The sequence below is a fragment of the Varroa jacobsoni genome, unplaced genomic scaffold (assembly GCF_002532875.2).
Source record: "Varroa jacobsoni isolate VJ856 unplaced genomic scaffold, vjacob_1.0 scaffold_778, whole genome shotgun sequence".
Lineage (NCBI taxonomy): Eukaryota > Metazoa > Arthropoda > Arachnida > Mesostigmata > Varroidae > Varroa > Varroa jacobsoni.
Genome location: NW_019213680.1, coordinates 1 through 12904, shown reverse-complemented (window position 1 = coordinate 12904; position 12904 = coordinate 1). Strand labels below are relative to the sequence as shown.

Here is a 12904-nt window from a genome sequence, read left to right as displayed (position 1 = left end):
GGTGTGTGCGAGCGTGTGTAAGTGATCCGCAATATTTTTTTCGGCCTCGGGCAACAACAACAACAGCAGCAACAACAGCAACAGCAAGTATGAGTATTACTATAGTTGTTGTGATCACCTACCGTTTTCCTTTTGTTGCTACCATTCGTTAAGTCAAAGGTAAAATATAAAGACGATCCTTACGAATCCTCCGTTCACTAAATATGCGATTCCAGACCTGCAAGTAATTTCCTGACCGTATACAGCGACAGGAACAGCAATGGAGTCTTTATTTTATTGAACTGTGGATGAATATTAGGATTGGACTCAAAATCAGTGCCTGACGACATGATTGTTCCTCTCCCTGCTGCATTTGCAAGGGTGTTAAATCCTCTTAACAGTGTCACCTACGTAAACATCACGTGGCGATCGATGGACGCTCAACGGACGAATCGGGCAAAGTTCTATTGGTAGTCGCACCTGTTGAAGCAATTGTTGTTGTTGAGTGCGTACCTGTTTAGTGAATTTTGACATCACTCCTAGCCGTAAATAGTAATAACGTGTTTAATTCAATATAGTCTACGTGATATAAAGATGTGCCATGCTACGAGAGCGCCATGTGGAGTTCACGGTGGATACTGGACCCCGAACGGACATAGCACTTCAGTGAACGACAATTCAACCCAGCGGACGGCATTCATGGATAAATGCTTCGTTCTCTATATTTCACTTGCTACCTTTATTGTTCTCGAATTAGGTTAAAAAATACCCTAGGGGAATCGTTTGAACGCCTAATTCAGTTGTGCATAATTTTGGCTCGTGCAGTTTCACCCGTCGTACAACGCTCCGTGCACTTAGATATTCCCTCTTATGTTACGATGAATTGATAAGCTACGCCTCTAGTTAGCTGGATATCTCAGGGAAGTTCCTACGACCTTGACAAGGCTACCCACCAGGCTTACAAACAGCCCCCGGCAAAATCAATGCATACTTCGAAAGTCCCGATAGCACTCATAGAACCCCGGGTCCAGTGTGTGTATCTCTTAACCCCCCCTCCCCCCCCCACTCCATTTGACCGGTAGGCCATGCACCTATATGTATACGTATATTCATTGGCTGGCATTTGGCTTCCCTCAATTTATGCAACCGCATACGAATGGCGCCCTCTACATCAACGTCTGCACAATTTTGTCATGAGTCCCTGTGTGCTATTTTGGGGGCTATAAATTTTTAGCTGGCGCAGCTGCATTTGCAGTAGCTATTCCGGTGTTCGCCTGTAACTTTGCAACCACCAGTTCGTTCAGCTTTGATCTGGCCCGCTTCTTTTGACGTTTAATTTTATACAGGTTAGGAGATGCCTAGAAGATTGTAGGCTGGCAATATATTGCATTTGCCACTATTTTGATTTTCATATATATATATATATATATATATATTCTAGTGGAGGGCGGTATCCAACCTGCGCTTGGCTCGATGGAATTTAGCGGCTTTAGTTGTTTGGCTTCCGGACGGCCAGCCAGCTAGATAACGACAACATCAACCGATCATCGTAGGACTACGACTGTGGCCTACATGGCTGCGAACCCGCCTATGTACCTGCATGTCTGGCTTTCTGCTTGTCAAACTAACGGCCGAACGACAGGCCGAGGGATGATCAAGCAAGTTTGGCGGAGGTGCTTGCCGACTAAGTACCGTAGACTTCCTTTGGGCCGAACTGACTTAGGTAGATGTATAAGCGAGTCGTGCAGTGCATGTTGTTGTGCGCACCCTCGCTGAACCGCGTGCCGCGGATCGACTCTGCGTACAGACGTAAACTAACCAACCGGTCGATCGAGCGACGAAACGTACGAAAACGATTTGTTGTAACACTGGCCGTTTACTGATTGGTTATTATTAACATGTGCCGTTTCAGCAGGTGGATCATTTGAGCACCGAATTAGTCTACCAACACGATCCCAATTTCAGAGTATCTTCTAACATGCAGGTTTGTTATCTGCGCGCTCTATCACCACCGTGTTAGTTGTCGGGGTTGAGATCGTGTATGGTATTTTTTTGTTTTTGTTCTTGACAATTTCGTTGCCGCATAATAAAATACGTATATATAGACCCGCTTGTTTTGCTCCGAATCCAGCCACAAAGCTAGACGTATCTAAGAAGTCCGTTAAATATCCTTATAAATATCGATCTCAATGCATGCGTTTCGTGCCTTGGACTGCGTTCGACGACCATGAAAAAAACGGAGCAGGACAAGGAAGCTACTCTTAGCTGTTGCCAACGGTACTATAACCGTCTCGTGCAAAAGGTGATTTCTTGACACCCCCTAAAGCCACCTTTACCTTCTATAGAGTTTTTTTCAGTAAATGCCTAAGTCCGAGGAACGCCTGTCTGGTCGTTGCTGCTCACCACCCAGGCCGGTTAGTAGAGATCTGAGGACTCATTCGGGCATTTGGGCTTCTATTTACCCCGCCCTCTTTTTCGACCCTGACAACTAACTTTGCTCATCTATCTAGTGCTTTAAGACACAACGTCCTCGTGAGGTGACCAGACAGAAGGATAACTAAAGAGAGTGACGACGGCCAGTATGCTCGTTGCTGCATGTGCTTGTCAATAGGCAAAAGGCCTTGTTTCGCGCAACACATCAAGCAGCACGTCTGAGTCGCCTTTCCCTAGAGCCCTCGCCACCGTCTCTTGTCCGTTGTGACCTTGAATGTGCGTCGGCCTTATGCGTCCTTGGACCACAACGACGGAAAAGACTAGCACGAACATTACCATGCCGATGTTCCTATTGCCGTACGGTGCCGTGCAGCGGCGTATAAGCGTTGTGCTGCTATAGTCTGTCCATACTAGTGAAGCTAGAGGGCTATGATAGCGTGACCCCTAAGGGCTTCCGCTACGGCCCCACTGAACCCCATAGAGCTCCACAGAGCAGCACCCTCGTAATAGTACAGAAGGGGCCCATCGCATGCCACGCCCCGTGCCCAGGCGGATCTTACTGTCTGCACTGGTTTGCCCCAATCCCTTTGCCTGGCTGTTCCCTAAAACTTTCTGTCGTTCGTCGGTCTCAGGAAGCACGGCCACAATCATTGACCAACTATACGCCAGCGGTGTTAGCTGTGCTTGGCCGATCTTCAGCTGTGCGTGCTTGCGACAGATACACACTTCCTGTGGGTCTCTTATCTAAACCTCATACAGCCAGCATTTTATACAACTATAATAAAAGCTCTATAAATAAAAACCTTTACCATATTAAGCCGTGGTTCTGTGTTCTTGATGACTGTCATCATAGCAGTGTAATAATGGAGTAGAAGGTAAATGTGAGCGAGCGGCCAGGGGCCGCTAGACGCACGTCCGCTTAAAAAAAAAACCCTGAGACCATCATACTACGTTAGCTTCGACTTTTTGTGCACGTATAATACAGTTGAACCTATTCACTTACACTCGCAACAGTCAATACGTAATGGTCTCTCTGAGAGACATCTTTCCTTAAACGCAGAGTGTCTGTCATTGGTCAAGTTTCAAAGCCATCCCGACAACGATCTAAGCTAATGAAAACATACATCTCACGGGGTGCATACCTTCGCCGATATGTGCAAACGTGTATGTGGCGTCGTACGGAAACATCTCTCTGCATGTATAGGTACATGATGGTATCGCCGTGGAAGGTGTCTGAAGAGAACCGCTTGCGATGGACACGTGCTGCTGGAGGGGTGGTGCGGACACTTTGATCAGCGGCGGGAGCAGTCGCCTGTGATCGTGGTGGTAAGGGCGCCGGTTACTACGTGGCATCCCATCCTGTCCCGTGCCGTTGGTTTCCTTTTTTATCCCAACTGTACATACATATGACGTTGGCATTGACGTCACAAACGTTTTGACGTCACTGTCGGGTCCACTCCTCTTTGTTCCCCCCGTCCCCTGTTACTCCGTTGTCCAGGCGATAACAGCGATGGTGGTTATGACGGCGGCGACGACAGACGTCTCACTTTCGCCCTTGCTATTCCTGGCCGCAAACGGACAGCTACAACTTCAAAGAAGACGGAAGCTGAGTGTAGCCTCCCATTGCCATATGAGCATCGTAGAAGGTTCTTTTTTCGGTCGACGCGTTACAGCCTGCTAAGAACACTGACAGGACCTGACGAATGTCGAATAATATTTGCAAGCGGTTATAATACTATGAACACTAGGGTGTAGGCAACAATATTAGCTGTACTCCACACAAATGAACATTTAATTATTTTCATTGTATAAATTTACACAAGTTGGACGATTAGTTTGCTTTGTCGCCTGCCGAAACCTCAGATAGACAAAACAAAACCGCTTTTAGGCACTTGAAGGATGACAGTGACGTTAGGTGCTTGGTCGGCAACGTTCATTGCGATAACAGGCCAACTGATCTGTGTACTGACCGTGGTCGGAATAGGTATGCCTGGACTGGGTGGTTAACCAGTAGTAACAAAGAAATATGTATTAGTATCTCGAGAGAGTACGGTTTGGCAATCGCTTTGGCGGAGAAAGAAACAACGTCTGCAAGCGAGTTCACTCGATGAACCGACGAAAACTAGAACGAAAATGCGAGAAGAACGGGGCTGATGACGCATCCATTCCACGAAACGGTGGTTATCAGTGTAAATATACGAACAATCAGAACATAGCTAGATTAAAGTATAAGCAGCCATGTGAACGTAAGACACATTGTAGACTGTAGAATCCTATGTACGCACGCATACGTCGGCGTATAATGTACGACGGTAGACAGATAGAACAGCTCGCAGTGAAACTGGGCCAAAGCAAATATCTACAACTTTTGAAAGGTTTATTTGTTTGAAGATGAATCACGAACAGAGGGCAGCAGAATCACTACCTGTGCTGAAGCAAATTCATTGCCTTATTGTACAGAACGAAAAGGCGTCGCCAATAGTTGACCCGTGTGGGCCTGTGAATTGGGACGGGTGCATAAAGTAGATCGAAAGGAATAGAAATGCCATGGAGGAAAATGAGTTAGGAATTAGTTGCAGTCCTCATTGACATGGCAATGTATAATAATTACGATAAAATACCCTGGTTGTCATTGCGTAGCCAGGACACGATGTAGGGATTACTATTAGGCAGTTAATTAAGACGGAGAAGGAGCTGTAATGACTAAACTAAGAAACCAACGAGTGCATAAGAAGCTTGGTCTCTAGGTGCGCTGAATCTAATATCAAGGCGTAGCCATTTAGGTGAGCAGTTGCTCTATCATAGTTGTAAAATACAGATACAAGCCGTAATAGGTCTACGCACACTTGTATCAATAAAAATCACTAGCCATAGCATGTAAGAACCTTACATGAGACGCGTTGGGAAGCTCATCATTTTTTTCACACTTTTTCTTTTTTCGTCTGGCTTTCTCCTGCTCACAGATCTCCAACCGACGGCGTACAAGACGAACGCACTCTTGTCGTCGGTAATCTCGGCGGTGCCCGGAGTTGATGTTGGCGTTGGGCTTGGGGTCGGAGTGGCTCTATATCCGAACTCGGTTCATTCCAGTCGCCAAAATAGCCTCTCTACGTTATTTCCGCGTCCCTCGAAGGGCACCATGCTTCTTATAGAGAAGTCGATCCACGCGAATAACTCGCCGTTTGTCCCGCAGTGCTCGCTCTCGCAGCCGCCGCAGCAGCCCTTCGTGTGTGATCACCTCGACGTTGAGGCCGATCTGGCAAACTTTGTCAGCGAAGAGGACCTAAAAATTAATCAAACGGCCCTTGAATTTCTAACGAACGAGAGCACATTCTTCGAAATGTTCCAGGTTCGTAGTTAGGCGAGTAAATATGGAATAGAATAGGAATCGTGAAAAAGATGCTGCGAAAAATTAAGGTTAAGTTTATGAATGATGCTCGTTGTAAGCACGTGACGCCCTGACGTAGGTTAATCGAGCAAAATATAACTAATCTATGCTATCTGTGGCAATCTTCATTACAGGAGCCTTCGAACACTAGCCAGAATCCTGGTGCAGGAACTAGTAGTGATGCTCCTTCTGCTACTGTTACTAGTATTAGTCAGCCACTCATTATGCCGAGCTCAGAGTCAAACTCCCACATGGACATCCAGCTCCCGAGCTTTGAGGAGACTTATTCTCCATCAGGGTTCAGAAGCAATTGCCCTGAGGGGGCGGACTTCTCGTTTAAATTCGAAGATCCCGATCTGTTTGTTGCTACTAGCCCAGATATGCCAACATCAAGCTCCAGTTTGCAAAACGATTTTGGTTCGTCCGGAACCTCATCGGGATTTAACAAGCCTCGTCACTCCGTGCCTGGTTATAGCTCAGACAATACGTCATTTAGTTCTGGTTCGAGCGTTAAGTCGTTCAGTGGAGATGCAACCCCGCCACCCCCAATGACGCCGCCATACGCCATCCCTAGTCCGATGCCGAGTCCTAGTCCAACCTGGTCACGCCGGTCATCCTTCGCTTCGACAGTTTCGATGAGTTCGCCTCTTCACGAAACCGCCACATCATCCCGTCGAGGTTCGACTCCATCACCAGCATCGTCGGCCTCAGGACCCATTGTGGGTCAACATGGCCAACAACAGCAACAGCCTCATCCGCAACAGCTGAAAAAGAAGCCGACTCCGTCGTTGCTGTGCGCGGTCTGTGGCGACAGCGCGGCCTGTCAGCACTACGGCGTTCGCACTTGCGAAGGCTGTAAGGGCTTCTTCAAGCGCACGGTACAAAAGAACAATAAGTACGTGTGTCTCAATGACAAAAAATGCACCGTTGACAAGAAAAGAAGGAACCGCTGCCAGTCTTGCAGGTTCCAAAAGTGTCTGGCCGTTGGGATGGTTAAGGAAGTCGTCCGTACGGATAGCCTCAAAGGCCGCCGAGGACGCCTTCCCTCCAAGCCCAAGCTGAGTTTACCCGCAATGTCTCCAACATCAGCGGGGCCCAGCGCAGTGTCAGTGTCACCCTCATCACCTGCCAGTCTTATTAGCCAGCTGCTTCAGGCGCATCTTGATACCTCTCCTGACATGAGCAATCGGGACTTCAGTGTGGTAGGCATTAAATTAAGGTCTTCCTTTATCTGGCACGAATTATCATTATATTGCACGCCTTTCGTAATATATTGGTTAGCTCAATTGACCTAACGAATGTAACTTGTTACCCTTATCCGGAGGTTGACTGCTGTTATTTATTAACTGGGGTTTTACCTACCTTAAGCTCTAACACGCTCTGTTTCAATCATTTGTGTGGTGCAGTATCAGGTTATTAATAACCAAGAGGACTTTCCTCGTACACCAGAAGAAGCTCGCCGCTTTTACGATCTGTTAACTTCATCGATCGAAACTATTCGTCGTTTTATTGAACGGATCCCCGGATTCTCGGATCTCATTCAAGAGGATCGAGAGCTCCTGTTCACCTCGTCTATTCTCGAGCTCTTTGCATTACGTGTGGCCTTCCGCATGGTACGGAACGGACTAGAGGGTGAACAGCGTTGTGAACAGGTGACACTATGCAACGGCACCGTCTTGCATCGTTCGCAGGCTAAACGCGACCTAGGAAATTGGCTTCTTCCAATCACGGAATTTGCTAACTTCCTCGAACAGCTGGATATCGACGTGCCCGCTTTGGCTTGCTTTGCGGCAATTGTCGTTACTGGAAACGGTAAGCAATGTCTGAATCCCCGTGTCCAAACGAAGAGGTTTTTACTTGTCGGCTAAATGTTCCGTTTGAACAATTCTTCTTAATTCACCCCCTGTGGCTGTACACTAGCTGTCTCTGTTCAGCTTTCTTTTCTATTTTGTTTGCAGATCGGCCCGGTTTGAAGGAACCAGAGAAAGTGGAACAGCTCCAGATGAACATGATAGGCTCCCTGCGGGAGCACTTGACCTACAACGCTCAGGCGAAACAAAACCCGCACATTTTCTCGAGGCTGTTGGCAAAACTTCCTGACTTGCGCAGTATCTCCGAGCAGGGCTTGCAAAGGATTTTCTACCTGAACCACGAGGAATTGGTGCCTACGCCACCGCTCATCGAGAGCTTGTTCTTGACAACACTACCATTCTAGGCCACACAGGTGGTAGGCCTGCGCCGACCTTGGATATTCAACCTTGTACTGCCTGCGGGCGCCGGAGTGTTCTCCGGCGTCGCTCCGCAGTCCTCTCTCAACAATCGACATACACGCAAACGATATGCGAATTAAAAACGAAGAATATATTAGTTTTGAATATGTGCACCAGGCCTGGCCGCCTGGTCACCGACGTATTCAAAAGCCATGTCCCGGGCTGCGCAATGCGCATTCGAAATTGATGGAAGCGCTAGCGTTTGTCTGTACGCGGTGAGTACTTGCCCTTCCGCGAGTCTGTAAGCCGCCACATTCAGGGCCCTACACCGCTTTGAAGGCGTACACGTCCTTCAGGTCGCGTTGCGTATTAAACACAGCACAACTGAACGCACTGAGCGACCTTTTAATGCGAAGCCCTCAGCTGGTGCCAGGCGCTGACAAGCCTTTTGCTCCTCTTCCAGGGCCCAACCATACAGGGCAGCAAAAACATTTCGCTACGCCGCCTGTGGACATGGCGTAGCAGCTCCAGATCCTGATGCAACCGGAATAATATTGACTAAAATAACAAGCCATTAAACATACCAACTTCAATTAAAGCAGAAACATACAGACGCCGATCTCTTAACTCTGAGACTGGGTAAAAATTTACGAGCGGTCAGATTCAAAACAAAATAGTACTTCTTGATAATTCGTGATTTTGTAACCGAAGCATGTGTTGGCGGCATAATTGGAAATTTGGTTAAAAAAAAACAAAAAAAAAGAGCATAAAATGTACAGTGTTCAGACAAGATAGTTAAAATCAAAAGGAAAATATATTTTAAAAAAATCGGCTGGAAACAAAGTATAATAATTGCTTTAGTTCTTTTTCAGTTGATCTGATTACTCGAAACTGCTCAAGTATACTCAGCGTACTTAGTTTTCCTGTAGCGTGAAAAAAATTGAAAAAATATTGCTTTAGAGGGAAGCATAACCCAAGAAATTGATCGGGCAGACAAATCGGATACATAAACAGAGACACGTCAGACAGACAAACGCACAAACGGACGAAGTACACGAAACAGAAATTGTTGCGGGGCTCGCAGAGAATGCTCCATAGAGAAGTTTTACCCTAGAATTAGTGTGTCCCAACCATATCACAATATATTTCTAATGTATAATAGCTATGTCGTGTATTATGTCTAGCTATATATGGCAAAAGAAGAACTTCATAATAGCACTTAAATATTTAGCCTATTGAGCACACGCTGTTCCCCTCTGCTTAAAAATGGGGTATCATATCTAAAAAAACATCAATGGTACTAACAGTAGCAACAATAAGTGCTATCGACTTGTTACAACAGACTAAAGTACATTCATATGTAAACTGCTAGGCATCCACCCCGTTCAGGTAAAAACAATATTTCTATATAGCCTTACGGTGCATCATATATACAAGTACATATAATTATATATCATATATATGATTTTCGTGGGACTACAGCTTGTTTGCTCGTCCTAAAATATATTTGGTCCCTCTATCAGCCGTCTATCATCAGTACGTAATATCCTATCTATCTATCTATCTATCTATCTATCTATCTATCTATCTATATATCTATCTATCTAAATATTCAATTAATATACGGACGGATCTGATATTTATTATATTATGATAACGACAGTTGCATTCAATCACGTCTGATATTCAGCAGTTATGTAGTTAATTTATTAAGGTGACGGCCTTATCTATCTTCAAATAATTACTGCAGTTATCTTTTTATGTAGTATGAATGTCATCGTTATGAAAAATAATCTTAGCTAGCACAACGTTTATCCATCCTGTACACATTTATTCAGTATGTAACATTAAATGTAAGCCGCTGCTGATAGTTACCCTAGCTTCACTAGTGCTACTAGAGAAAGATTGTTGACTTGTATTTTGCCATCTACAAACTGGTTTTTAACAGTAATAAAAACTATGTTAGCAGTTGTTAAGTTGCCCTTTATAATTTTTAGCTGACAGTTGAATGTTTCGCCCAGTCATAACAGGCTCGCGCCATTTTCTTAGATGTTTTGCCCCACCGGATCACGCGGACACTCGTCTCTCTCCTTGTTGAGTTTCTGCTAGTTTTAATGTAGCAGTTGGGTAAAATTTCTGGGAACGGTCGATATGCTAGCGTATTGATTAACATGTGAATCTGTTCTAGGCTCAGTATCTGAAGTTCCGAGGTCGATACAGATGCACATCAGAGATGGCAATAGATGGCAGGCTTATTTATAAGCCACCCGATGATAACAGTAAAAAGGACGACAATTGCACGTTGGCATTTAGTGCTACCAACGATGAATTGTACTTTCGCCGCGTCTCATCCGTCCAACAAAAAAAGAAACACACAGCAAGAGAAACATAATAACACTAGCAGCAATTCTATGTATCTAGCCGATCCGCAAAGAAAGGAAAAGCAGGCGGTGACCATGACTTTCCCCCATACCAGCCAAATAGAATGTGTTTTACTAGACACAAAACAATGACAGATTTGACGCAGTTAGCACGGTATGATTGCGAAGTTAAAAAAGCCATTTAGATTGATTTAGGGAGAGGTAATGGCGCTGCTGAGCTTAGCGTAGCTATTCTGGACCTGAGTATACCGAGTGTGATAAATACACCCAATCAAGCAATATCATCGTAATGTTAGCAAGTCATTGTTGAGACCACTACCATCCGAAGTCTAGTTAGCCGACGTTGTGCTTCGTTTGCTCATAGATCGCCATACGCTACAATAAAAGTGTATCACAGTCGAACCCCATAGATAGACGCATCGCAGTGCGTAAAATACGACGTCAGAACAGGCGCAAGTGTCGTGTGAATGAAAGTGAGAGTTTACGATGATATTGTAAGTTGCATATGTGATACTCTTATTTTAATAGATAGCTTGCGTTGATGACCGATTGCTCGCCCATTATCAGAAGATGACGAGATAATAGATAGTAACGTACACAGAGGCTGGTAGTGAATAAAAAAAGTGTGATATGAGCTGGCTGTCGGTCTAAAGACTATTTTTCCGATCCATCGCATTAGAAGGAAACGTTGCACAACTCCTCTTCATATATATATATATATACATATATATATATATATACGTATATAGCGCATACAAGTCCCTAATGGAAGTTGTCGCGTAATCGACAACGTACGTACGGAGCTATACGATTCCTTAACACAAACGTTTCCACTTATACTCGCTTGACACGTACACTAACGTAACGAGGTGTTAACGTAAACTTATCGCTCGATGGGGATGGAAGAAACGCTATTTAGACATTTAATTGCCACATATAGATTGTCATATTGTCTCTTGCTATACTGTATTGCGTGCAGTAATATTTCATAGCGATAAAAGCATCACGTCGCTTTTTTGTTCCAAGTATTTCTCGACAAGGCCGTGCATAGAGAGGCCGATCTTCACCCATTTATTATAGGGTTGATGGTGGCCTTCGACTTCCTTCATTTTAATATTATTCTATTAATTCCATTCGATACCAGTAAAGGGTTCCATTATTAGTTGTTCTAACGGATACGACATTGGTATTTTAATTTTCCTAATAGTCGTTTGGTGGAGTAAACACTTTCTAAGCCCTGAATGGCATGATAAGCACTGAACGTCTATTGTACATCTAACGTAATGTACAAATCGTGCGCTTTCTTTTTCAAATGAAGAGATAACGAGCAGACGACCGATAATAGGCAAAGCTGAGTAGCCAGGCTCAGCTTGCTACTGGCCTAACATTGTTGCTACTTGGTCATTATTAGCAATGATAATAGTAATCATTTTATATATTTACATGTATATATATGGCCTGAAATCAGGTCACCCATAATAAATACTGGCTAATCGTAAATGCTGGTACTAAGAACAGTAGTTATATTTCATTTTAATAAAAGTACTAAGAGTACTTGCCGTGAGCACGTCAGGAATAAGACCGATGGGCTACCCATTTTACTTTGCAGATCGTGATGGCCGCTGTACGCGCCATTGGAGACACTAGGTATACGTATATATATCAGCATAGGTTACTTACTGACAAATTGGATTCAAACGTGGAGACATATGCCTACATATGTTTGTTTGACAGTAATAATAACACTACATTCTCGTATTCGATCCTCACTGAAACCTTGCCGGTACAAACTAGTAAGACGTGATCCGTATTCAAGTTACTGCCGATCTCTCACCAATGTTGACTGTGACATAATCTGTAGTGTTCAATAAAATAACTTCTTATGAAGTTTAATTTAGTATTTTCAGCGGTTTGCAAAATTGCATGCTTTACAGAGACAGGAGTACGTAGGCGGACGAAGCTAAATTCGAAAAGTTCGTATCCCTAGAAAGCTGTCAATCTGGTGTATATTATATGTAATGTTTACATAAAAGTGTACTGTGTGTAGATATCAACACGGATCAATACTCGGTAGTTCTTAGTAGTAAGAAAAAAATTTAAAAAAAAAAAAAAGAAAAAGAAAAAGCCAACCATGTAAGAAGTTCACGCTTGTAGTTCAGCCGCAGCCATCGCTGGACGTTTGCGACGCTTTTATCTAATGAATGAAGCAAGATAATAGTGATAACAACAAATAATATCCATACTAATAGATATAGCAGTGGACGTTATGTCGATCTTCAAGAGAATATATATATACATGTAATCAATCTTTTGTCATACCCAGTCGTTAACAGGAGCGCATCAATGAGCTAGAAAGCTAGCAATGAGATTAATCATGCTAATAACGTTAACAGTACCTATGGCTATCAAAAAATAAAGATCACATAAAAAAAACCTGTTTATCACTGACTAAGATTTGTGAAGTTGCTAGGCGGACTCAGAGACATTCTATACATATATATATATATATATAT

General features: G+C 44.1%; 1 protein-coding gene across 4 annotated transcripts in view; it reads left to right on the top strand.

The window, feature by feature from the left end:
* Positions 1-12830, top strand: part of LOC111263612 (putative nuclear hormone receptor HR38) — a 36101-nt gene extending 23271 nt beyond the window's left edge. For 3 of the 4 annotated variants that reach the window (XM_022838842.2, XM_086969716.1, XM_086969718.1), the window contains exons 2-5: positions 5376-5761; positions 5935-7002; positions 7207-7612; positions 7759-12830. In XM_022838842.2, the coding sequence (XP_022694577.1) occupies positions 5376-5761; positions 5935-7002; positions 7207-7612; positions 7759-8015 (2117 nt within the window). In that variant the 3' untranslated portion in view covers positions 8016-12830. Of the gene's footprint in view, positions 1-31; positions 5196-5375; positions 5762-5934; positions 7003-7206; positions 7613-7758 lie in introns of those variants that run through there. The other variant, XM_086969717.1, reaches the window with a different exon arrangement.
* Positions 12831-12904: the final 74 nt, after the last annotated feature.